Source organism: Diabrotica undecimpunctata, chromosome 3 (assembly GCF_040954645.1).
Source record: "Diabrotica undecimpunctata isolate CICGRU chromosome 3, icDiaUnde3, whole genome shotgun sequence".
Classification (NCBI taxonomy): domain Eukaryota; kingdom Metazoa; phylum Arthropoda; class Insecta; order Coleoptera; family Chrysomelidae; genus Diabrotica; species Diabrotica undecimpunctata.
The window spans coordinates 54,690,519-54,715,392 of record NC_092805.1 but is presented as its reverse complement, the minus strand read 5'-3'; the positions used below and the strand labels follow the sequence as shown (position 1 = coordinate 54,715,392).

At 34.1% G+C, this 24,874-nt stretch overlaps 1 protein-coding gene across 1 annotated transcript in view; it reads right to left on the bottom strand.

Moving 5' to 3' along the window:
• LOC140436815 (SAP domain-containing ribonucleoprotein-like) overlaps positions 1-24,440 on the bottom strand; it is a 34,762-nt gene extending 10,322 nt beyond the window's left edge. The window contains exons 1-4 of the mRNA XM_072525940.1: positions 24,313-24,440; positions 24,050-24,199; positions 12,546-12,833; positions 12,110-12,235 (exon numbers count right to left, since the gene is read on the bottom strand). Coding sequence (XP_072382041.1) covers positions 12,110-12,235; positions 12,546-12,833; positions 24,050-24,199; positions 24,313-24,363 — 615 coding nt within the window. The 5' untranslated portion in view covers positions 24,364-24,440. The remainder of the gene's footprint in view (positions 1-12,109; positions 12,236-12,545; positions 12,834-24,049; positions 24,200-24,312) is intronic.
• Between the last annotated feature and the right edge of the window lie 434 nt (positions 24,441-24,874).

Genomic DNA, 24,874 nt, shown 5'->3' with positions numbered 1-24,874 from the left:
AGATTATTAATTTCCAATCATATTAATGCCTTATTTAATATAGAGCCAATACATAAAGAGTCATCTAATAAATTGCGGCAATTAGTTGACATTTTTTCGAAACATTTATACACGTTAAAGCAGCTAGGGCTACCTACTGATTCGTGGGACATACTCCTTATTCATATTATTTCTTGTAAGTTCGATACATCGACTTTACGCGCATGGGAGAATAGCAAGACACATAATGAAATTCCTAGTTTTGATGATTTTAAAACGTTTTTAAAATCAAGGGCGGACCTCTTAGAATCTCTTGAGGTAAATCAAGCTGAAAAACAAAATACACGGAATATTTCTCAGGCGGGCGCATATTCACGGAATACGAAATATTCACATAACATTCGCGGTCTATATTCATCACAGGGAACTTTAAATAAATCGGATAATACGCAGTGTTGCCCTATTTGCAAAAGGGAACACAACATTTATCAATGCGGCGAATTTTCAAAACTTTCATCTAGGGACAGGTTTGATAAAGTAAGACAGGTCAATCTTTGCACGAATTGTCTTAAACCTGGACATTTCTATAAGCGGTGTAGACAATCAACATGCAAGAAATGTGCGTCAAAACATCATACGTTATTGCATCCAGATAGATCAAGCGAACAGAACGCAGCTTTAGTTCATCAACCGGTAGAAAACGCGAGCGATATACGATCTGCAGATAATATACAAGGTAGCTTAAACACTACCAATTTGTCAGTTTCGGCAGTTAGCGCTGCAGATCAAACTATACTGTCCACAGTATTAGTTAATATTTTTGACGGCCAAGGTAAGGCATACATAGTGCGAGCTTTGTTAGATTGCGGTTCACAAAGCTCATTCATAACCGAAAATTTATGCGATAAACTTAGATTAAAAACGACAAGCGCGAACATATCAGCCATGGGCATAAATAATATTGCATCTCCCGTTCGATTCAAATGCGAAATAAATATACAGTCGCGTAGCGATATAACTTTTCATAAAACTTTAAATTGTTTCGTAATACCAGAAATTACGGGGTGCGTGCCGGCATCTGAAATAAACATTAGCGATTTGCACATACCTAAACATTTAAAATTAGCGGATAATTATTTTCATAAACCACAAAAGGTCGAATTGTTGATAGGAAGTGATCTATTTTGGCAAATACTGGGCGCAAACAGAATTAGTTTAGGTAAAAATAAACCATTCATGCAAGAAACAATGTTTGGCTGGATCATAGCAGGGCCGTATATCAGCCAAAACAAAGCATCAGAAAAGCGAATAACTAAGTGTAATTTCACAAACACAATCGAAGTTACAGAACAGCTAAGTAAGTTCTGGGAACTTGAAGAGGTTTTCAATGGAAAACCTGCACTCTCGGGCGAAGAAATTGCATGCGAAAAACATTTCGAAGATACGGTGAAACGCGACGCGACAGGCAAATTCATAATATCATTGCCATTCAAGGAATCGATAAGTTCACTCGGTGATTCATTTCGTCAAGCAAAAAATAGATTTTTAAATCTCGAGCGTAAGTTGAATAAAGATGCCAATCTTAAAACTCTTTATAGCGAATTCATCCAGGAATATAAAGAGTTAGGACATATGAAAGGTTTATGCAGAATTACGGAAGCGGCAACAGACTTTAGGGTAAATACTACATTTTATTTTATGCCACATCATCCAGTTTTAAAAGAAAATTCTTTGACGACACGTTTGCGCGTTGTGTTCGATTGTAGTGCGCCAACTACAAACGGCATTTCATTAAATAGTATTCAAATGGCCGGACCAACCTTACAAAATGATTTACTCTCCATTTTATTGCGTTTTAGAACACACTTATATGTAGTTAGTGCGGATATAGAAAAAATGTACCGTCAGGTATTGGTTGCAGATGATCAAAAATCCTTACAATGTATCTTATGGCGAAATAATCCGGAAGAACCGATTGAAATATTTCAGTTACAAACAGTTACATACGGTATGAAATGCTCTTCTTACTTAGCGATTAAATGTCTAATGACATTGGCAGAGGAGCAAGAAGCTAAAAATCCTAACATTGCTAGCATTATTAAATCCGATTTTTATGTGGACGACCTTTTGACAGGTTTTGATTCAAAACAGAAAGCGCGCGAAGCATGTAAACAACTTTTTGAGGTCCTCAAAGGCGGAGGATTTACATTGCGTAAATTCTATTCAAATGATCCTGAAATATTGAGAGATATACCGGATAATTCAACTACGGGTTCCGTTATTCAATTCGGTGAAAACGAGAAGGCGAAAACTTTGGGATTATTGTACTCACCGCAATCAGATACTATGTTTTATAGCATAAGTTCATCTCTAGGCCATATAATCACAAAGCGAACTTTATTATCGGACATAGCTCAAATTTTTGATCCCTTGGGTCTATTAAGTGCGTGTACCATCATAGCGAAAATTATGTTACAACAACTATGGCTCGAGCGTCTTTCATGGGATGATCCCATACCGGAGCATTTAGCAAATAATTATTTACAGTTTAGGAATAAATTAGGAAGCTTAAACAATTTAAAAATACCTCGGCATGTTATATGTTCTAGTAAGGTCAAACTAGAACTTCATGGATTTTGCGACTCCTCAGAAAAGGCGTACGGTGCTTGCATATTCATTAAATCTACCGATTCGTTAGGCAGGTCGTATTCATTCTTATTATGTGCAAAAAGCAAGGTTGCGCCCTTAAAGCCAGTTACTTTGCCGCGTTTAGAGCTCTGTGGAGCAGTAATTTTATCGCGTTTGACCAATAAGGTCAAAAATTCATTAAATGTGCAATTTGATACGTGTTACCTCTGGACAGATTCATCGATAGTACTTAGTTGGTTGAAAACAGCAGCCAATGCATTGAAGACGTTTGTTAGTAACCGCGTAGCAGAGATCCAGGAAACCACTTCGTTTGCGCAGTGGCGTCATGTGCCAGGCAAGGATAATCCTGCAGATCTAGTGTCCAGAGGCGTGGAACCAGATAAAATAATGGAGTGCAACTTATGGTGGCATGGACCGGAGTGGATCATGCAAGATTCAGATAAATGGCCAAATTTACAAGTTGTCCCCACTGAAACAAGCGAAACGAGGAAAAACATAAAGGTTTTTACGAATAAACTTGATGAAACACAGAATACGGAAGTATTTTCATTTGAGCGCTTCTCTAATATTTTACGTTTAAAAAGAACCGCTGCATATGTGTTCAGATTCATCCGCATGTGTAAAAATAAGGAAAGAACTTCTGAACCCCTTTCTTTGGATGAAATACATTCTGCATTTAATCGTATTCTAAAACTGTGTCAATCACAGTCATTTTCTAATGAAATAAAGCATTTGAACCAAAAGGGATCTTTAGATAAAAACAGCAAACTTATAAATTTATCTCCATTTCTTGATGATCAGGGCATCATGAGAGTAGGCGGGCGTTTAAAGCATTCCGAGTTTACGTATGACAAAAAACATCCCATCATTTTAGCGGCAGATCATATAGTTACGTCGTTAATATTTAATCATTTTCACAAGGATCTTATGCATGCTGGTCCTCAACTTTTACTTGCAACTATAAGAGAAACTTTCTGGCCGTTATCAGGAAGAAATTTAGCGCGACGTACCGTACACAAATGTGTAAAATGTTTTAGATTAAAATCTAAATCCATTCAGCCAATAATGGGTGACCTACCTGCCCAGCGTCTCGCAGGTGGCCCACCGTTTATTGTAACAGGTGTAGATTATGCGGGTCCTTTCTTAATTCGCGATAGAAAGGGTCGAGGTTGTAAACTAATAAAGAGTTACATGTGTCTTTTTATTTGTTTTTGTACGAAGGCCATACATTTAGAATTAGTTACAGAACTGTCTAAGGAATCATTTCTGTTGGCCTTTAAAAGATTTATTGCGCGAAGAGGCAAGCCTCAAAAGATGGTCTCCGACAATGGAACCAATTTTATAGCAGCTAGTTCGGAATTAAAATTGTTAAGCAAATTTTTAGAGCAGCACACTCCCGCGATAAGAGAATCCTTGCTAAAGAATAATATTTCGTGGTCCTTCATACCTCCCTATTCTCCACATTTTGGCGGACTGTGGGAAAGCGGAGTAAAAACAGTTAAGCATCATTTGCATAGGGTTTTGGAAAACGCGCACTTAACGTTCGAGGAATTTTATTCGTTGCTTGTGCAGATTGAAGCTATAATAAATTCCCGACCCATTCATCCTTTATCCTGTGATCCAAATGATCTCTCCCCATTAACTCCTGCACATTTTCTCATCGGAAGACCACTTATTACCAATCCAGATCCAGATTTGCGTCATGTTCCAGTTAATCGGCTCTCAAAATTCCAGCATATTCAGCAGCTTTCTCAGCATATATGGGAACGATGGAACAAAGAATACATCTCCGAACTACAAAAACGCACGAAATGGACTACTACTAACGGTGAAGTTGCGGAAAACACGTTAGTGCTCATAAAAGAGGACAATTTACCTCCATTAAGGTGGAAGTTAGGTCGCGTGATCGAACTTTTACGCGGCAGTGATGGTGTAGCCAGAGTTTTTAGGATAAAGACAGACAATGGTATCATAACTCGTTCTTTTTCCAAGGTGTGTCCGCTACCCGTTTCGGACTAAGTGTAGTTTAAACATTTGAACATTTAGCGTTAGCAGACGATTTTGTTGGCAGTGTTTGCCAAGGCGGGGGCCATGTTCACGCCTCTATCTAATTCAAGTTTATTGTATGCATTTTTACAATCCGGCAACATAGTGGCGTAGGGATATATATTGTGCTATATGTGAAGATAAGGCGAGTCCCTTAAGGCACCCCAAAGAAGACAGCACTCAAGTACGAGAAGGGATCGGTGATACAACATTAGAGCGAGCGGACATAATACTTAATAAGCGTTATATATATTGTATTGTGTAATTCAAAATAAATTCAGTTTTGTTTTCGCACGGAGTTTGATTATTAACCAGCGGCACAAGCGAAGTGCATATCAAGCAAATCCATATATATATATATATATATATATATATATATATATATATATATATATATATATATATATATATATATATATATATATATATATATATATATATATATTGTTGTGATCTGCTTTATGATGTTTTATTATTAATTAACACTAATTTAATTAATCCAATTATTTAATTAATTGATTCACTAATTTATGCAGAGTCATACAATTCAATTACTATTAAAAATTCTCAGGGTGCCTTTTTAATTTTACTTTAATCAGTTTACTTTATATATCTCTTCTAGTGGGTTCAGTATCTCCTAGTTGCTCATAATCGGGATAGAACAGGAAACGAAACTAACATTAAAACAACATAAATATGCACACAAATTATTATTTATTTTCAATAAGCAATACGATGAATGTTAATAAATAACTTTTTGTGGGCAATTATCTTTCCCAACAAACTCCTATACTCTAAATTCAATTTTAATTACAAACTATCTATTGATCTGTTTTATAATAATATCTACTAAAAAAAATGACCATATAAAAATATAATTTATTCACAAAAAAAATAACTCTTTGAAACTTGGAATCTTAGTTCGTATGCTTATATTTGATTTTATTTTTAGAATATCTTAAAAATTTCTTTCATTCAAATTATTTGACTGACCTTTAATTTTTTTTACACCAATGATGTCTCCTCTCGATCAAAACCACAGTTCCTTCCTTGATTGATTATGTCCGGCTACCATCAAATCTTTCCCGTTCTCAGCATCGATCCAAACCGCATACCAGCAAACTACTCCTCCGAAAACACAAGCCCAAGCCTCTTTTGACCGGTATTCTTTATTCACAAATTCTCCTTTCTTTCTCAATTATATCTCGTGGACTATGCAGACTCAAAAGAGGTATTAATCTTCTCAATTTTGATCTGCTCTCAGCTTCCACCTTTTTCACTAACAAACGAAAACACTGGTACTCAGATTGACTACACGAAAAACACGTCTTCTCTTCTGGTCTGCCGGTAACATCATAATCCTTTTCAATCTCCCCAGACAAACTTCTCAACTCTCTCATTCCCCATCATTCCTTTTTTAACCAATCATAAGCATTCATCTTTCCCACTTATTTTAGATTTAAAAAATTTCCAACATAATATTTAAAACAAATAAACTACTTTCACTCAAATTACTTTTCAGAAACCATTAACAATTTTGCCTTTTTCAACAGAAATAAGTTTCCAAATTCTTGTTATCTCATATCTAAATCCAATTCTTATTTACTTTCGAAAAATGCCCACCGCAAAATACAATTACAAGTTTATTCTTAAATCTATAAAATTATACGGGTTCCATTGTCCTTTCACTATTCACTCAGTCTTTCAAGGAAAACTTGTTCCGTCACGGAACAATGTCTTCTATTATTCTAACTATTACCTAAAAACGAAGATTGTTTTCCATGTATCTCTGTTCCTATCGTACAAGTTAAAATACCCGAAATATTATTTCAATTTCTTCTTAGGTCGGCTCGAGTTAATATAAACCATTTTAGAGTTGTTTATTATTTTACAGATGTGTCCTTTCTCGACATTTTCTTTTAATGTTTTATTCGAAGTCGCCTTACAATTTTTGTGCGTCATAGAAATAGGATATTTTGCGTTTTAATTCACGTCAAGTGTTTTGTTATTCCAAATTATGTGAATGAATTTAAAAGATAATTTCGTCATTCTCGCTAGGATCGCCACCAGAGATAGTCGATTTTAGCTTGGGTCCAAATTTTGCATCATTTGTAATGTCCTTTTGTTCTTCGTCATACGTTATGGAAAATAAGTTTAGTAACGGTTAATAGTAGCAATTTAATGTGTAATTTCAGTCCAATTCTACCTGTCCCAGTTTTTCTTAAGATGAAAAGTTCCAAGTTTTGTGTTCAATGCTTCTTCAACCTCGCTGTTCCTGTTTTATTCCTGAAGCAGTTTTTTTGATCGTGTCCAGAGAGTTCAACCCCAGAAATTTTAGCAATAATCCCAGAAGTTTCAGTGCAAAATTTTATGTCAAAACCCAGGTAACATTTTGTGTTTAATTTTCAAAGTAAAGTAGACATTTTTTTCAAATAACAATAATTGCTTTCATAACAATTTAAATAATGTAATATGTATTATATATTGTAAATAAAAGGTGTGGTTATGCTGTCAATTTATTTGTTCTTTGTCGTCAGTATAAATGTCGACATATGCCAGCTAGCCTTAAGCCATTTTCTATGACGTTTGTTTATTTTGTTTTTTTTTTGAAGAGGTTAACTTTATGAAGTTTCATTTTAATTAAAAGATAGATCTTTAATTTTGATAATCTATTTCTGCCACAGGTATATATAATATAATAATAGTTTTGAAAGTTTTTTGTAGCGTTTCCCAATTGTAAACAGGACATATGTAAGTCTTTTTTTAAATTTTATTTTGGTACAAACTGTTTGTTTGAGACAAAAATAAATGTTTATTTCATTTCTCTGAACCATTGTGTCTTTTATTTTAGAAAAATCTCTTAACCTTTTTTTGTGTTTATTTCTTTAGGAGGGAAGAGCCTTTTTTCCTTCATCCAACAAGTTTAGGATCCTTCGAAGCGGCGTCCTTTTTTTTCTTAAATCGCTAGAAGTCTTTCTTGTTGTTCTATTTGTTCATTTGTCCCAGGAGATTCATGTTAGTAACCCCTTTGTTTCATTTTTTTTGTAGTTGCCCCATTCCAACCCCCTTGCCATTTACTTATCCACGACCCCAGCTCTCCTAACAAACCCTGAGTGCCGTTTTCGCATACGTTTCGATTTATTTTGCTTGCCCTATCTCGCCCCATCATAATTTTAGTCCCCAGTTTTCTACCCCTTATAATAATACCCCATGTGGTAGGCAAAAATATTTCGTTACAGATCAAGTGGTATTTAAGAACTTTTTAAAAGACACAGTTTCCATTACAGATGAAAAAATTTCATTAGATTTAGCACGAAAACAAGAACAATCTCTTCAAGATGCAAGAGGCAAACATCCACCCCATAATTAAACCAATATTGAAGACGAGCAGTATTTATGTGGCTTCATTGAACTGTTTCCAGCATAAGAATCCCATTACTCCCGACGAGATAACATAAAAAGGAAATATCTTTCACCAATTTTGAATAAGTCGATCATGTATCGAGAGTATGAAAAAAAATGCACAGAAGACTTAAGAAAACCCCTCTCGCTGTTTATGTTTCGCAAAATTTTTAACACCAAGGTTAATTTGCATTTTCATGCACCACATAAACATACTTGTCGAAAGTGTGACAGTCTTAATACTGAAATAAAATCATCTGATACTTCAGAACAGCGTAAACAGGATGCAAAAGTTGAATTGGAACTACACCAAAGAAAAACAGAAGCAGTTAAAGAAAATAAAAAGCAAAATATAATTAAAGCAAAAGAATCACAGCAAAAAATATCAGTTTCAGTCTTTGATCTTCAGAAAATGCTTCCTACTCCTGAGTTAACTACAGTTAGTTACTACTAGTTTATTATAAGAGACAACTGTGGACATATAATTTAAGTGACAGAAACAGGACACATGTATGTCTGGCCAGAAAATGTCGCATCCCGAGGAGCTCAAGTGATAGCTTCATGCTTTATAAACAATCTTGAGGCGCACTTACCGGACCCAACCGAATATCTGATTTTGCATATCGATGCTTGTGAGGGCCAGAATCGAAATATAAAGGTAGGGTCAATGTTAAGCAATTACCTTTAAAAGTGTAAATCGTCACTTAAAGTTATAGAACAAAGATTTTTGTATCTGGACATAGTTTTAATACATGCGATCAAGATTTTGGGTTGACTGAAAAGGAGAGGAAAAACCATGAACGAATTTTTGATCCCGATGATTGGGTTTCCATAATTCAATCGGTCAAAAAAAGAAATCCAAAATTCCAGGTCAAAAGAATGAACTCACTCGAGTTTATTAGTAGCAAGTCCCTTGAGAATATGATAATAAATAGAAAAGTTACTATAACATGCGAAAAAGTTGAATGGCTTAAAATTCAACAGATAAGGTATCTTAAAAACGAACCAAAAAAAATTTATGTAAAATATACAGCACAGGTCATGGTTTTGTTTCATTTACCAAGAAAACCATAGGCCGCCCATCATCATCTACTGTAATGTACAACCTAGATGTTCTGTATCCAATAACAAAAGAAAAGAAAAAGGATTTACTGATAGGAAGTTTATTCCGCCGGAGTTCCACAGCTTTTATTCTGGATTGAAAGATAGTTCCGATGCATTAGATGAGGGTTCAGAAGAAGCAATTATACATGAAAATTAAAAATACGCACTAGAATAAGTTTTTAGCTAATAAGTTGGAGATTTGTTTTCTGTTTATCTTAATTTTTGTTTTGGACAATTTACTTGTTTTAGTTTTCTTTATGGCAAATGTGCCTAAATTTATGTTAACACACAAGTTCCTCTAGGAATATATTTTTTTGTAACGGCAAATGTGCCTATACTTTTTGAACACAGACAGAATGATAAAACTTTTTTTCCTTAAATGTTGTTTTTAGTTTTCCTTAAAAAACATTAAGTGTTACATTTTTTTATCATAAAAATTGTATTTTTTATTTAAAGTTAACTTTGACATGATTTATAACAAAAACTCCACTTTGTGGCTTAGTCACCTTTGCCTCTGGGCCACTGATATGTTAATTCATAAATTGTAATAATTATTAAGGTTTAAACTTTGATATAATTTCGAATTCCTGCATTTTATAAAGAGTATATAAATAATAGTTCTTACATAAAATAGGGTTGTTGTTATTATTTTTATTATTATTAAGAAATAATACAAACGACCTAACTCAACAATATATTAAAGCAAGAATTGTAACCAAATTAAAAGATCATAAAAGGCACTATCAGAGGCAGCAAAACATTTTAACATAAGCAGAACCACAGTTTTTCTATTAATAAAAAATAGAGGGAACAAGAAACTCTCGAAAGAAAGCGAGGGTCTTTAAGACCAAAAGTATACTAAATTTAGAAATGTAAAAATAAAATTAATATTTTGTAATATCTCCATCAGAATTGATAACAGCTTGTAGTCTTCGGTCCATCTGCGTGAAAAGAACTACGAAATTGTCTTCTTCAGAGAGCTCTTTCCAAACCTTTTGTATACCGTGCCACAGCTCTTCGGCATTTTGAGATATAAAATTACGCCGATACAACTGTTTTATAATAACCCCCACACATTCTCGATTGGGTTTAAATTTGGACTGTAGCTGGGTCATGGTAAGGTTTCGATGTTGTTATTCTGGAGCCACTGGTTTATTATATTTGCAGTGCGAACAGAACAATTATTTTGTTGGAGGATAAAATTATTTTCTGGACAAAACTGTTCTACACTGGGATACATGATGTTTTCTAGAATATTCAGATAAGTCTGCCCAACAAACCTGCCATCAATACGCCATACCATTCCCATTCCTCTAAATAAAATCCATCCCCATAAATTGCCGCTAAAATGACCAGCTGCTCAATATCTATCAACATATAGAGGATTAAATCTATTATTATCTGGTCTATACACCCCAATTTTGCCCTTTTTAGAAGATTGAAAGATTTTCTCATCTGTATTACCCTGTCCCAAAAATCTTGATTTTGTAGTTGATGGTTTAAAGCAAATATAAGTCTTGATTGCTTCTGTTGTGGTGTAAGAGCTTGTTTTTTTGCTGCAGTTCTGTACCTAAGACGCGATGCTTTAATTCTGTACCAAGCTGTTGACTTTCTTCCCGGAAACTGTAACATAATTCTTGCAGTTTTCGCATCTTCAAAAGGATTCTCTTCTAATCTCTCCAAAAGCGTACGATCTTCATGAGCGGTACAAATTTTTGGTCGTCCAAAACCTTGCTTTCTTTCGAGAGTTTCTTGTTCTCTCCATCTTTTATTAAAATTAAAAACTATTGTCCTGCTTACGTTCAAATGGTTCGCTATCGCAGATAGTGACCAACCATCTTTTAATTTCGTTACAATTCTTGCTTTTAGTTCTTTGCTAGCATGTGGAGCCATTTTTTGAGGTTGAACAGAATAAGTTATCTGACAAATTTTAAGATTTGGCAGTGACAGTGCCAGTATGTAAATAATAAGTATTTATCCTTCAAACTACACTGCTCAATTTTCTACAAAATATGCTTTAAGAGTTATATCAGTTTTTTTTAGCAACCAGCTTTCCAAGGCAGATGAAAATCTCCTGCTTATATTTGAACGAAGGATCCTGAGAAGAATATTTGGTGGCATCTGTGAAAATGGTGTTTGGAGAAGGAGGTATAACTACGAGATATATCACAGATATAAACATATATTTGGTGGTAAAGACGTAGTATCCTTTATAAAAATAGGAAGACTAAGATGGGCAGGACATCTGGCAAGATCACAGCAGAACAACCCTCCTAGAAGAATCCTTATGTCACAACCTGTGGGAAGTAGAAAAAGGGGTAGACCAAAACTCTGATGGAGTGATGGTGTAGATGAGGATGGTAGACAAATAGGCGCAGCAAACTGGCAACAGTTGGCAATGGATAGAACTGACTGGCGTAATAGACTTGGGAAGGTCGAGGTTCTTTTATAGGGCTGTAGCACCAATGATGATGAGCTGTACATACACCTGAGACAGAGCTAGTCGAAGTCCCAGCAATAAAATTGGCATCTCAAGTGCCTTTTTAGAATTACACGACTGAGTTTTCATTTTATTTTTAAACAATTGGGATCCAATGATCTAAGTGATAGGTTCACAGTTAAACATTGGTTGTTGTATTGTTACAAAATAAAAAGGGAAACTTAAACAAATTTAAAGTGTTTGATTAACAAGTTTAAAATATGTGGGATTGATTAATTAATCTCTCTGTTGCTCAGTTTCAATATAGTTCTTAAAAAATTAAAATTTTCACAAACTCTAACAAAATTTCGATTTTGCAGTTCCTATATCCAATTTTTATGGAAACTAATTTAAAAAATGCTTCTATCGCCCTCCTAATAGTTAGCAGAGAAAAAGCAATAGATCTTTGATGATCACACTACATTCTAACATATTCATGCAATAACTTACCACTTGAGATGATTTAATACTATCAGCTGATGCATTAGATGTACCAAACCTCTCTGCTCTAGCTGCTTTCTTGGCGTCTGGACTGGTGACAGTTACTCCAAATTTCTTTGCTCTCATTTCTAACCTCTAAAAATTTTTTTTCATTGAGCAAAAGTTTAAAATGTTACAAATGTTTTTACGTTTTGTTAATTTTTCATTCACATCTAGCAATTGTTCTTTATTTTAACCAAATTGTTCTTTAGGATTAAGATTACAAGAATTTTTATGAAAGTTTTCATATTAACAATCCCAATTTTCGTGAATCTTTTAACAAACAAATTTAGGTAATTATTGTTTTTGTATCATAGAGGAATACATCAAAATAGAAACCAAAACATTAACATTATTATGTTGGTTATCGGCTTTAAGTTTTGGTAAACTTTTTGTACTTTCTTACCTCTTTAGTTGTCAATTCTGAAAGTTTAATAACTTTCTTGTCCTCGTGTTTATCTTCTTCCGGTTTAACTTCGGGATCAACTTTTTCTGATTCAGATTTTTCTTCCTCTGTATCTAATTCTGAACTACTTAGTCTCTTTAACACAACCTTTTTTGGTGGTTCTGAGGCAATTTCAGTTTTGCAGGTTTCATCGGCCTTGCGTTTTACAGGTAATGATGGTAAAGCTTCATCTAACTCAGTATCTAATATAACTGACTCACTGGCGTCTTCATGGTCGTCATCCTCATCCTGCAAAATGTATATATAAAAATATAATATAGTAAAACCCCTCGTAACTGTAATATTTATTGCGGCAGAGAGACGTTTGTGGAAATAAAAAAATTCTTAAAAAAACAATACGGTACAGTAAACATTTAATGTTAAAGAAATTTTATATACTGATTGAAGAAGTTGTAATACAGTGTGTTAATTTTAAAATTAGTGATGACCCACGTGGCAACGTCGTATGGTAGGTTTCAATGCAAGCAAGGGTCCGTGTATAGCAAAATAACAATATATTTTTAATGTTTATTATGCAAAAGCATAAATTGCCGAAATACAATTTCTTTGCGTGTTTAATAATTAAATTTTATTTTTGTTGCAGTTTTTAGCGACGCTGTTCTTTTTCTGTCAATTCTTCATTCACTTTAATTTTTTCTTTAATTATTAAATAATAGATATTATCATTGTTTGGGAAAATATATAGTATTATTTAGTTAGTAATATTTTTCCTTTACTGTACTACAATGTGATCTAATTTGATGGTATATTCTAACTTATTTGCTTTAAAATATATTGTTTGCTGTTATTTCGTAAAATCTCATTGTTAAACTGTCTTAAACACAATTAGTCTGTTCAGAGAATTTGACTTCTTTTGTTATTTTTGGAAAATATTTCAAAGCGCCCTACAATAGAGTGGTAGGTGCACATTTTTATCCTTAAAAAGGGCGAAACACTTGTTACCGAGACAGCGGACAGTAAGCATGGGACGTCCCTTCTTTTGCGCCTCGGATGGCGTCGCGACGATCAACGCTACAACGCTAATCTAGTGGCTACGATACATCAATATTTCAAAAGGTGAGTCTACATTCTTTGTACAGATAGCAGTATGAGTTAAAGCTAGTTAATTATCGTAATTTATTCACAATTGAATATTTGCTATTTTCGATACTTTTATTTACAGTCAAAATATTGCATTTTTTCTTCATTATTATTCTAATATCATTTAACCAGCGACCTCTTAAGTTTTATACCTTTCATTTTTACGGTACTGGGTCTAAAATGGAATCCTACGACTGACTTCTTTTCTTATTCCTCTCGTCCCTTTGACAAACCTTGTACAAAGCGGGCTATTCATTCGTAAATCAGTCGTATTTTTGTTTCTATCATCTTGTTTTTATTCTTTTTCCATGTCTCTTTGCTAGTCAAACGTCTTCTACAACCGTTGTGATACTTAAGTGTATCCTGGGATGATGAAACATCTGAACAGATACATCTGACCTCTGTACTTATATGTGTTACATTTCTGGTGTTATTTCTATACAAGAACATCTATCGCAAGATCGGAGCTCTTGGCAGCTATACTGCTGACTGATCTAGTCACTTTTGTTAACGAGTCTCGTCCAATTTTCATGCTCGCTCTGACTCGACAAGATTGAAGCTCTTGGCAGCCATATTGCTGGCTGATCTAGTCACCTTTGTCAAAGGGTTCTCCTTCCGATCTTCCGATATTTGATCTAACTCGACGATTGCGCTTCCTTGAGCTAATTTTTCTACCCATAAATTGGCAATCGTATTAAACACATACAAGAACTGATATCACACTCTACTCGAAATATGCCTTCTAATCAAAATCTCTCTGATTGTGTTAGTCGTGTTTTATTACCGGCACAATTGTTACAATTTTCACCAAACTGGCATTTTCCTACCGTGGAGATCGTCGAAATATCATTACTTCCCGGCTGTCATTGAAGACTTTCTTCTGAAATGCGACACCACGCCGAGATTTCGACGCTGTTCTTCTTCTTGTTTTTTCGCACCCCACGGAATTCTTATAGGAAAAGGGACAAGGTATCGTGTTTGACACAGTCTTTCTAGTTTAGTAGGTCGAAAAATTCTTCTGATTCGACGCTATTCTTTTCTAATTGATGGCATTGTACGCGTTGTCAATCTGAGCACAGTTTCAGATGGCATCCAACAATGTCCTGTGGTCAAAACATGACCGCCGCTTAACTACAACAAAACCGTGATGCATCTTGGAGCTCTAGTTAATAACACACTCGGTTATGAACCCGAAATACGAAGACACATTCAACTAGCATGAGCAGCAATGAATGAACTAAACGGGGTCTGGTGTCACACTACTATAACAAACAAGAAGAGACTCGTTTCAAGTCTGCTCTGTTCCATATTTTACTATGAATACGAGACATCAACAGTCAAAGCCAGATAGACGATGCATAGACGCTTTTGAAATGTGGACATGGAGACGACTGCTTCAAATTCCATGGACGGGTCGCAGTACGAATATCTCGGTTTATAGATGAAATTAAACTAAATCAGCGTCTCTCTAGTACTGTTTACTCTAGAATTTGAAAGTTCTTTGGTCATATCCATCGAAGTGATTACAAAATGGAGCGGTTGGTGGTCCTTAGAGTCAAGGCCAACGCGGCAGACCTCCACGGCGATGGGCAGATATTACAAAAAAGCTTCCCTACAAGCAGTAAACTGAGGCAGTATACGTAACAGATGTTAATATACTGTTAATAGATCAGTCCAAATTAGCGCTAGTAGCAGAACGAATGAGATTACATATAAATCAAAATAAAACAAAATTCATGCTAATAACACAAACACAAGAGCTAGAAATATTGACAGAGACCTAATTGTTCTGTAAGTTCCGTTGAAAAATCTAGATATTTTCATTTGTAATAATAGTTTAAATTCCTATAAGTGTCCCCAACGTCTGGAGCTTGTAAATCATTACAAATAGCGCCATTGTAAGTTTTGTTGGTAAATTTTGTTAATATTATTTGTAATAACTGTTGATGTGAAGTAATAATAAATATGTAATGTTTCTCTCTAAACTAGGAGTTGTAGAATTATTTCCTATAAAAAGATTTTCATCCTTTCAATATTTTTTAGGAAAGAAAAGCCTTTCTTTCTATCCAGCAAGGGGATTCTTTTAAACAGCATTCAAATTCAAATAGTTTAGGAACCTTCTTGTATGTGTTGCCCAGGAAATCTATGTAAGTATTTTTTTTATTTCTCTCTTTGTATTTACCCCTTCCAGTCCCTCCTTTATTCACTTACTTACGACCCAGCTCTCCAACCAAAACAAGAGTGGCCGTTCGCAAACGTCTCGGTTTGTTTGCTTACTCTATCTCCAGATCAGTAATTGCTCAGTCCACACTTTCAATCCCCTATAAGTGATACCCAATGTGGTAGGCAAAATTATATCGTTACAAACATTTAGGTCATATTTCTTACTAATGTCAACTACTATAATCCTTGAGCAAAAATGTCATCGGTAAATCTGAAATTGTTTACTTGTTCATAGTTTACAGTATTCCTGCTTCCGTGTATTCTACGGCTTCTTGGAAAATTGAATCTGAATACATGATGAAGATGAGAGATGACAATATAAATCCCTGTCGAACGGCTCGCAGAATTTTCACTTCCTGTTTTCTCTTTGATTTTAACAGAAGCTGATTGATTCGAGTATAAATTTCTGATTATATGCAGGTCCTTGTCATCAACTCCACTATCTTACAGGACTTCCATCATTTTGTTTTGTTGAACTTTGTTAAATGCCTTTTGATAATCAATGTAACAGGCATATACATTACAGTTCATATCTCTACATCTTAGTAATTGTATGCTGGATAGGGCATCTCTTGTTCCCAGACCTTCCATTTAATTAAATTGATGCATTACTGTCTAGTGTGTGGTTCATTAAAGGCAAAATATGATAAAAAGTAAATAAACAGATAAAATGAAAGATTAAAAAAAAAACATTACTTAGAAAAATACTTCAAAAAAATCCAAAATTATTGACTTCTGGAGTTTGAAAAGGAGCTTAGCACTTGTAAATAATATATAATTTTGCCTAAAATCTAAGAATTTAACAATATATAGGGTGTTCTATTAAAAATAACAATGTTGCTGGCAAGTGCCAGTTTTACCGGAAGTGATAGTCTACAGAATGTATAATCTGCATACCATACATCATGTACACTATAAGCCAGAAAAAAAAATAAGTACAGTAATACAAGCTAGAAGTAGCTTAGTGCGTGTTAACCAAATATACTATTAAATAATTCATAAAAAGGTTCTGAAACTGTTTTCTTGTAGCATGTCGTAAGTTAAATATTATGTTTATATGGAATTAAATTAACGCTTGAAGTTTCGATTTCCACTTAGGAAATCGTTTTCAAAAAAAATTATTCTAAAAATTCTGGGAAAATGTGTAAGGTTATGTTTTTCAAAATTGATGGTTGAGTTACTGGCCTGGATTATCTAGGCAATAGCCTGCTTTTGGTTGAAAAAATCTGAGGGTGGTGTTTTTACCCTCATAATATCAAATTATGTATATTTTGTGAGTTTTTGTATTATTTATTTGTGTAATGTGTCTTTACGTAAATTATATGTTTGTGAATTGCGTGTTGCATATGTACTGTGTATAATTGTAGGTGATATGTCTGCAACTTCTTTTAATCCGCTATTGTTGGAATGTTTATCCATCATACAGACCTATTATCCTACTTCCTGCTATGACAAAGTTACCAAAAAAATTACTTGTAGAGAAAATAGAATTAATTCTGAAAGCAAATCAATTAGTTCCTAACCACGAATTTGAATATAGAACAAAACATGCCCCTATGGAACAAGTCCACCGAGTTATAAAAAAATTATATAAATCATTTAAAGATTAAGAATACTGCTCTGCTGTATTCTTAATTAGACAAAACTTTCTTAGACAAAACCGCAACTCTATACCAAATAAGCTCTGGCGTGCCTCAGGGGAGTGTACTTGGTCCGATCCTCTATATCATCTACACAGCTGATTTTCCCACTAGTACAAAAATAACCATTGCAACATTATGCAGATAATAATGCTGTTATGTCATCTCACAAAAATCTTGTCATTACTTCTCAAATGTTGCACTCACTTGAATGTTCTTGTTGTTGCCTTCTACTTTTAGTATTGTGACTTTTGTCTTTTTCATGTCTGTTTCTGGTAAGGTTATTAATTCATCTTTCCATTGTACTCTGTGCTCGTTATCCCAGGAATGTTTGCATAGCTGAGATTTGTCGAAGTATCTGCTCTTGAAGTATGTTTCATGCTAGTTTATACTCACGCTTAGTAGTCTTAGAGTTTCTCCCAAATAGAAATTGTTGCATTCACAGGGTATTTTATAGATGCAATTCTATGAAGTTTCTTGTGTGTTGTTGGATTTGGTTTTGGAAAGGATATATCTGTGTTGTTTGTTTTGAATATTGTGATATTGTACTTCTTATCCTAACTTCAAGGTTAAATATTTCTTTGTTGTTATCTGACGGCTCTAGGTCTATGAAGGTTAGGCAACACTCTTGCTACAACAATTGTCATTCTGGTATTCTAGAGTTTGGGAAAAGGTTAAAAATAAAAAGGTGTAATAGATGTTGGACATATACAGATGCCACCGATAAATGCCGAGGCCCTTATAGTAGCGGAATGGGTTACAGCTGCAGTAAGTCACAGCATGAAGCAGAGAACTGTAAAGGGAAAGAAAGGTGCGTCCTTTGTAATAACGCCCACAGAATTCGTAGCATGGACTCCACACATTTTAAGAAGACCCTTCAGGAGGCGAGATATGAAAAAATCAGGAAACAGAAGGAAGAATATGTCTTTTCTCATATGCTCACTCCCATACCTTGTTTCCCCTCTCCAAACCACGATTATATTGACTCGCTTTTGGAGTCCTCTAAACCCCCACAAGACGAAGCTACGGCTACTTTTAGCGCAGTGACATTGTCAAAGGAGTTTCGACAAATTCAGTCTAAGTACCTGTCTCCCTCATCTGGTGACCTATAACACATGTTACTAAGGTAACAAATTCAAAATGGCTTCAATCAGGGCAAAAAGACTAAACATTCTACAACTGCTAAAAATTCTACAACTGAATGTCGGAAGAGCCAAGGTTGCACACAATCTGATATATGTGAAAGCCCTCGAAATTGGAGCAGATATTCTAATAGTACCCGAACAAAACAAGAAAATCATCCAAAATAACAGATCGATTGCAAATAACAGCGAAGATTTTGCAATCTACCTCATATATATTAAACTGTGCATCAATAAAATTATAAAAAGAGAGGGGCACATATTAATCAAACTAGAAAAAGTAGGCATTATTGCCTGTTATATCTCACCCAACATAGGTAGAGAATACTACAAACAACATAATGAATCCATTACACAAACCTCACATATAGGAAAGAATTTTATAGTCGCTGATAACATAAAATGTTAAATCTATTTTATGGAGTTTTCGAATTGTATGAGAAGTATAAAAAAATAGTTAATGGTAGAGATGTAATAGTAGAGAGGTAGACCAAGACTGTGATGGAGGGATGGTGTGGATGAGGACGCGAGGAAGATCGGCTCAGCAAACTGGCAACAGTTGATGCCAGGTGAATCCAGGTGATGCCGGTTGATGAACAGAAATGACTAGAGAAATAGGCTGGAGAAGGTTTAGGCTCAACTAGGGCTGTAGCACCACTGATGATGATCTTATGAGGTTCACTAGTAAATGACTATAGAGGGATGTATAGAATAAATGGCTCTCTATGGCGAATCTAATAGCACTAAATAATGAAAAAAATTTAGCATCGTTTATAAGAGAAGATGACACCTTTTTATATTTCAGGCGGTCAGTATGCTGTGATACTTAATCGAAGTAACAGCCCTCTTTAGGTGAGGGTACTCCTCACTGCGGATCACGTTTTTGTGATTTCAAAGAAACTTTTATGTTTTTGTTTAATAGTTGGGTAAGTTTAAGGTATTAAATCCATTTTACACATCGAAGCTACTTTAAACATTCAAACTACACAAGCTACTACACAAATCAACCAGATAGCACAGCACACAGAGGAATCGCAATTATTATTAGGTCGACAATCAAGCATCACGAACTAAACCAATATTCAAAAGATCACATAATACAAGCAACCAATATAAGCATAGAGGACTGGCATGGTTCACTGACAGTTTCTTAATAATAAATTAACAAACTGTCAGTGACAGGCACTTAATAATCAACAAACAATATGATCAGCTGTTTACTACACTTTGCAACAGATTTATTGTGGCTGGTGATTATAATGCCAAGCATACACAATGGGTCTGTAGATTAATAACACCAAAAGACAGACAACTGTTCAAAGCAACAGAAAACAAAAGCCTTGACTTTATATTAACAGGCAAACCAACCTATTGGCCAACCAACAGAACTAAAATCCCTGATCTTGTTGACTTTGTAATTTACAAGGGAATTCCCAAAAATTGCATATTGGCAAACTCTTGTCTTGAATTGCCCTCTGATCATTCTCCAATTCTAATTACAGTCAGCACTGACATAATACAAAAAGAGCTGGCGCCAAGCTTAGCCAACAAATACACTAATTTGAATGATTTTCGTGAATATCTGGATACCTTGTTGTATCTCCATATTCCTCTAAAAACCAATGATGAAATGGAGAACATGGTGGAACATTTTACATGATCGATACAACAAGCGATACGGGACACAATTTCAAGCCAAATGTCAACTAGCACAGTTCAAGAATTGCCTTCAATAATGAATAAAAAAATAGCCAAGAAATGGTCCTCGTGCCAACTCGTGCTCCTGCAGACAAAAGTAAATTAAATAAAGCTACTCTAGAACTCAAGACCTTACTAAATACTAATAAAAACAATGAAATTCAACACTTAGGAACTTAACAGCTTCAGAAGCTACTGACTATGATTTATGGGAAGCTGTAAAAAAATTAAAAAGGCCTCAATTTAGCAACCCTCCTATATGTAGTCCAGATGATCAATGGGTAAAAAGTAATGAGGACAGAGCCAATGTTTTTGCCAAGCATTTAGAAAAAGTCTTCCAAACATATCCAGCTGAAAATAACTCCGACCTTGAAGACAAAGTGAAAGTATTTCTGCAAACCTCATATCAACTGGAATTACCTATTCAAAATTTTACCATTAGCAAAGTCACAAGATCCATACATATGTTGAATCCAAAAAAATCTGCAGGATATGACTTAATTAGTGCTAAATCTCTGAAAGAACTTGCATACAAGGGACTGAGATATTTGACACAAATATATAATGCTGTTTTAAGAATGGGATACTTTCCACTTTTGTGGAAGGTAACCCAATTATACTAATCCCTAAGCCATGAAAATCTGCTGAGCAAACAACATCCTACAGACCTATTAGCCTACCCCCTGCTATGGCAAAGTTACTAGAAAAATTGCTTATAGAGAAAATAGAACCAATCTTGAAAGCAAATCAATTCCTAATCATCAATTTGGATTTAGAACGAAACACACCCCATCAAACAAGTTTACCGAGTTATAAAAAAATTATATAAATCATTTGAAGATCAAAAATACTGCCTTGTTGCCTTTTTAGATATCGCCAAAGCTTTTGACAAAGTTTGGAATTATGGACTATTATACAAAATCAGAAAAAGCTTACCAAACAACATTTTCCTTATCCTCAAATCCTACCTTCAAAATAGACACATCAAAATGTGTCAAGACAAAACCACAACTCTATACCCATCTACACAGTATGTGATCTTCCCACTAGTAAAACTATAACGATTGCAACACATGCAGCTGTTATGGCATCTCACAAAGTTCCTGTAATTGTTTCTCAAATCATGCAGACTCATTTAAATTTTATTTCCTCTTGGCTAAAAACCTGGCGAATTAAATCAAATGAAATTAAATCTATCCATGTCACCTACACCCTACGAAGAGATGCCTGTCCAACTGTAGCATTAAATTGTAAGTTCTTGCAACAATAAGATGATGCAAAATATCTGCATATATTTGCTAAGAGAAAGCAACTGGGCTTAAAACTTAACAAATCATACTGGATGTTAGGTTGTAAATCACAATTAACAGTTAATGACAAATTGTTAATTTACAAAGTTGTCCTAAAACCGATATATAGCTAGGAATTCAATTGTGGGGTACAGCATCCCACTCAAATATAGAAATCCTACAAAGATTCCAGTCCAAAGTACTTAGGATTATCATAAATGCTCCATCGTATGTAACTAACAGTGTTATTGCTAGTGATCTTAAAATGAAATCTGTCAAAGAAGAAATATCCTACTTCTTCCTCAAGTATGATGAATGCATAGAAAATCACCCCAACGCATTAGCTTGACCCATAATGAGACATCCCATCCAGCTAAGGTTAAGAAGGCATCTTCCATGTGACCTGCCTGTCAGATTTTAACCTTAGTACTGTTCTACAGTATAGTGTTGTGTAGTAGTTTAGTTTCCCAAACTTAACCTTATATATGTTAAAGCAAACTGGACAGTTTTCCTAAATGTTTTGTTACTGTTGTGTCTAGGCAAATGTTGTTAACATTTGCCTATTGTAAAATTTTACAGATTGTAATATTGTTGGGTTAGGAAGTCATTGCCATTTTTAATTTGTAAGTTTTAGTAAAATGGATCTGTGTCAAGAACCAAGTAACCATTTGGGAATTTGAGATGAAGCAGAGCCTCTAGAAAGGAAAGAGAATGTAATAAATGTGGCACTTATACTAAGATGAAGAACTGTAAAACTCAGACAATGTAATGAAATCCAAACCGTGGAAACTTGATTTGTAAGAAATCCACAAAAAAGTTTTATGCAATTCCTGTTGGGAAATAGAGGAAGAAGATTATGAATAGATCCAATCATTATCTCTAGATATGTACATTACTTTTAAAACTTTTTATTTGTATATTCATGATCTTATTTGTTTATTACCTAATTATATTTGATTTATTTATTAGTTGTTTCTAAACTTTTGATTTATAATATTTTATTACTTTGTTTAGTAAATTAATAAAAATATTTTGGTTTATAAGACTTTATATTATATGTATGTAATTTTTTTCATTCTTCATTCATTTCATTCATTCTTCCTTGAAGTAAGTGGAATTGATATAGGTGAGGGTGACACTTATATGTATGCAACTACGTTACAATAGAAGATGCATGTAACAGCAGGTTAATACAATTATGGTGGTAAAAGTGGAACAAATGCCAGAAAAATGGAGAAGCAGTACATTAGTACCTATGTATAAAAATAAAGGAAATATTTCAACAATCTGCAAACTACATGGCCATAAAACTATAAAAAATGTAAGGGAGTGAGTAAATAATAGACTGATAAAGAAACAAACATACATGGTATTTATTGATCTTGAAACAGCTTATGATACAAGTTCCTCAAGAAATTCTGTGCTGGGCACTTAACAATGAAGGAGTTCCCAGTGAGTATGTGAAGATTGTGATAGACATGTATGAGGGGTAACAATTAGTGTTAACACAAGTGAGGGATGGACTAATAAATTTCATGTAAAAGTAGGATTGCATCAGGGCTAGTGCTTAGTAGTTATTTACCTTTATTAGTATTAGATCAAATAATCGGGATTAATCAAATACATTCCCTGTTGCTTAATGTATGCTGATAATGTAGTGTTAGTATGAAATACTGAAAAAAATTTAATACAAAAACTAGAACAATGGAAACAAGCTCTTGAGAAATTTTAATGTTCATAGTTGCCACTGTAAATAAAATATAGTCACCCAATATGAAGAATTGCTGATCTACTAGTTCCTGGAAGGAGTAGGAGAGCAAGACCACAGAAGACATGGGGGAGCCCCTTAAGCAGAATATGACGGTAACAAGGATTGGTATTGGTATAACCCAAGATAGAAACTTAAGGAGAAATGTAATCAGGGAAATTGACTCCACATAGGGATAATGGCAAAAAGAATAATGATGAGGGATAGATCAAACATGCATACAAGGATCACTTATACTCAAATAAAAACTGACAGTACAGTGATATACATTTTATGAAGATTTTGAAAAAGAATACTCCTGGTATAAGCCATAGGTATATATTATCTTGGTGATTTCAATTCTTCATTGTAAATTACATTATATAATACATACTATAGGCCAGCAATAATGTAACATTTGTATAAACCTTGCACATGGTCATCATTGTTTACAAGACATGCACAAAGAGTGTTTATTAGTAAAGATAACTAGACTTATTTTAATTGATAATCTCCTATTTTAATTAATAGATCGGTACCCAAATTTACCAGAGTTATCAAAAAAATAAAAAATTAGGTACCCAAATACACTGGCGCCAATTATTGAAATAGAAAAGTAGCTTACATTTAATAAATCTTCCTCTAGATCATCTACAGATTCGGGATTAATTGATTCATTTGACTTGACAGCATTTTGCAATCTCTCTATAAGTTCATTTTTATTGCCGCTAGTACTCAGTCCTCGCTGTTTTAGCTCCTTTTTTAAATCGGGAACCTGGAACCGATAACATAACCTTTACAAACTTCCATAAAAAATTTACTTAAGTAAATCATCAAAGGTATTAACTTAAGAAACAATTATATCATTGTGTATCAATATAATTATACCTTTAATTTCGATAAATCTGAAGAATTTTCCAACAAACTTAAATCTGCCATCTTTGAGTACACTGTTTTCTTCCTCTTGTTTTTTTTTGTTCAACCCAGAGAGCCACAGAACTCGATTAATAAAAAATTTTATTTCTCGATGCCACAGAACACGAAATTTCTACTTTCAAGGTCTAAGGTCTAAAGTCGACTTTACACTACATGATTTATCATATGAGATGTGTTATGATTCCTCGTTTCTATGATGTTTTAAAAAATCATGTGATCGTGTTTACACTGAATGATAAGTTATGACTTCTTATGAAATGATATGAGTGACAATGAGGTTTTGTTGATTTTTCTTTTTGTTTATGCTCATAGATATATTATAGGTAAAGTAGACTTTACACTACATGATTTTATCATATGACAATATCATATGAGATTTGTTATGATTCCTCGTTCCTATGATGTTTTAAAAAATCGTGTTTACACTTCATGATAAGTTATGACTTATGATATGAGTGAGGTTTTATTGATTTTTCTTTTTGTTTATGGTTATAGAGATATTAGACACAGTATA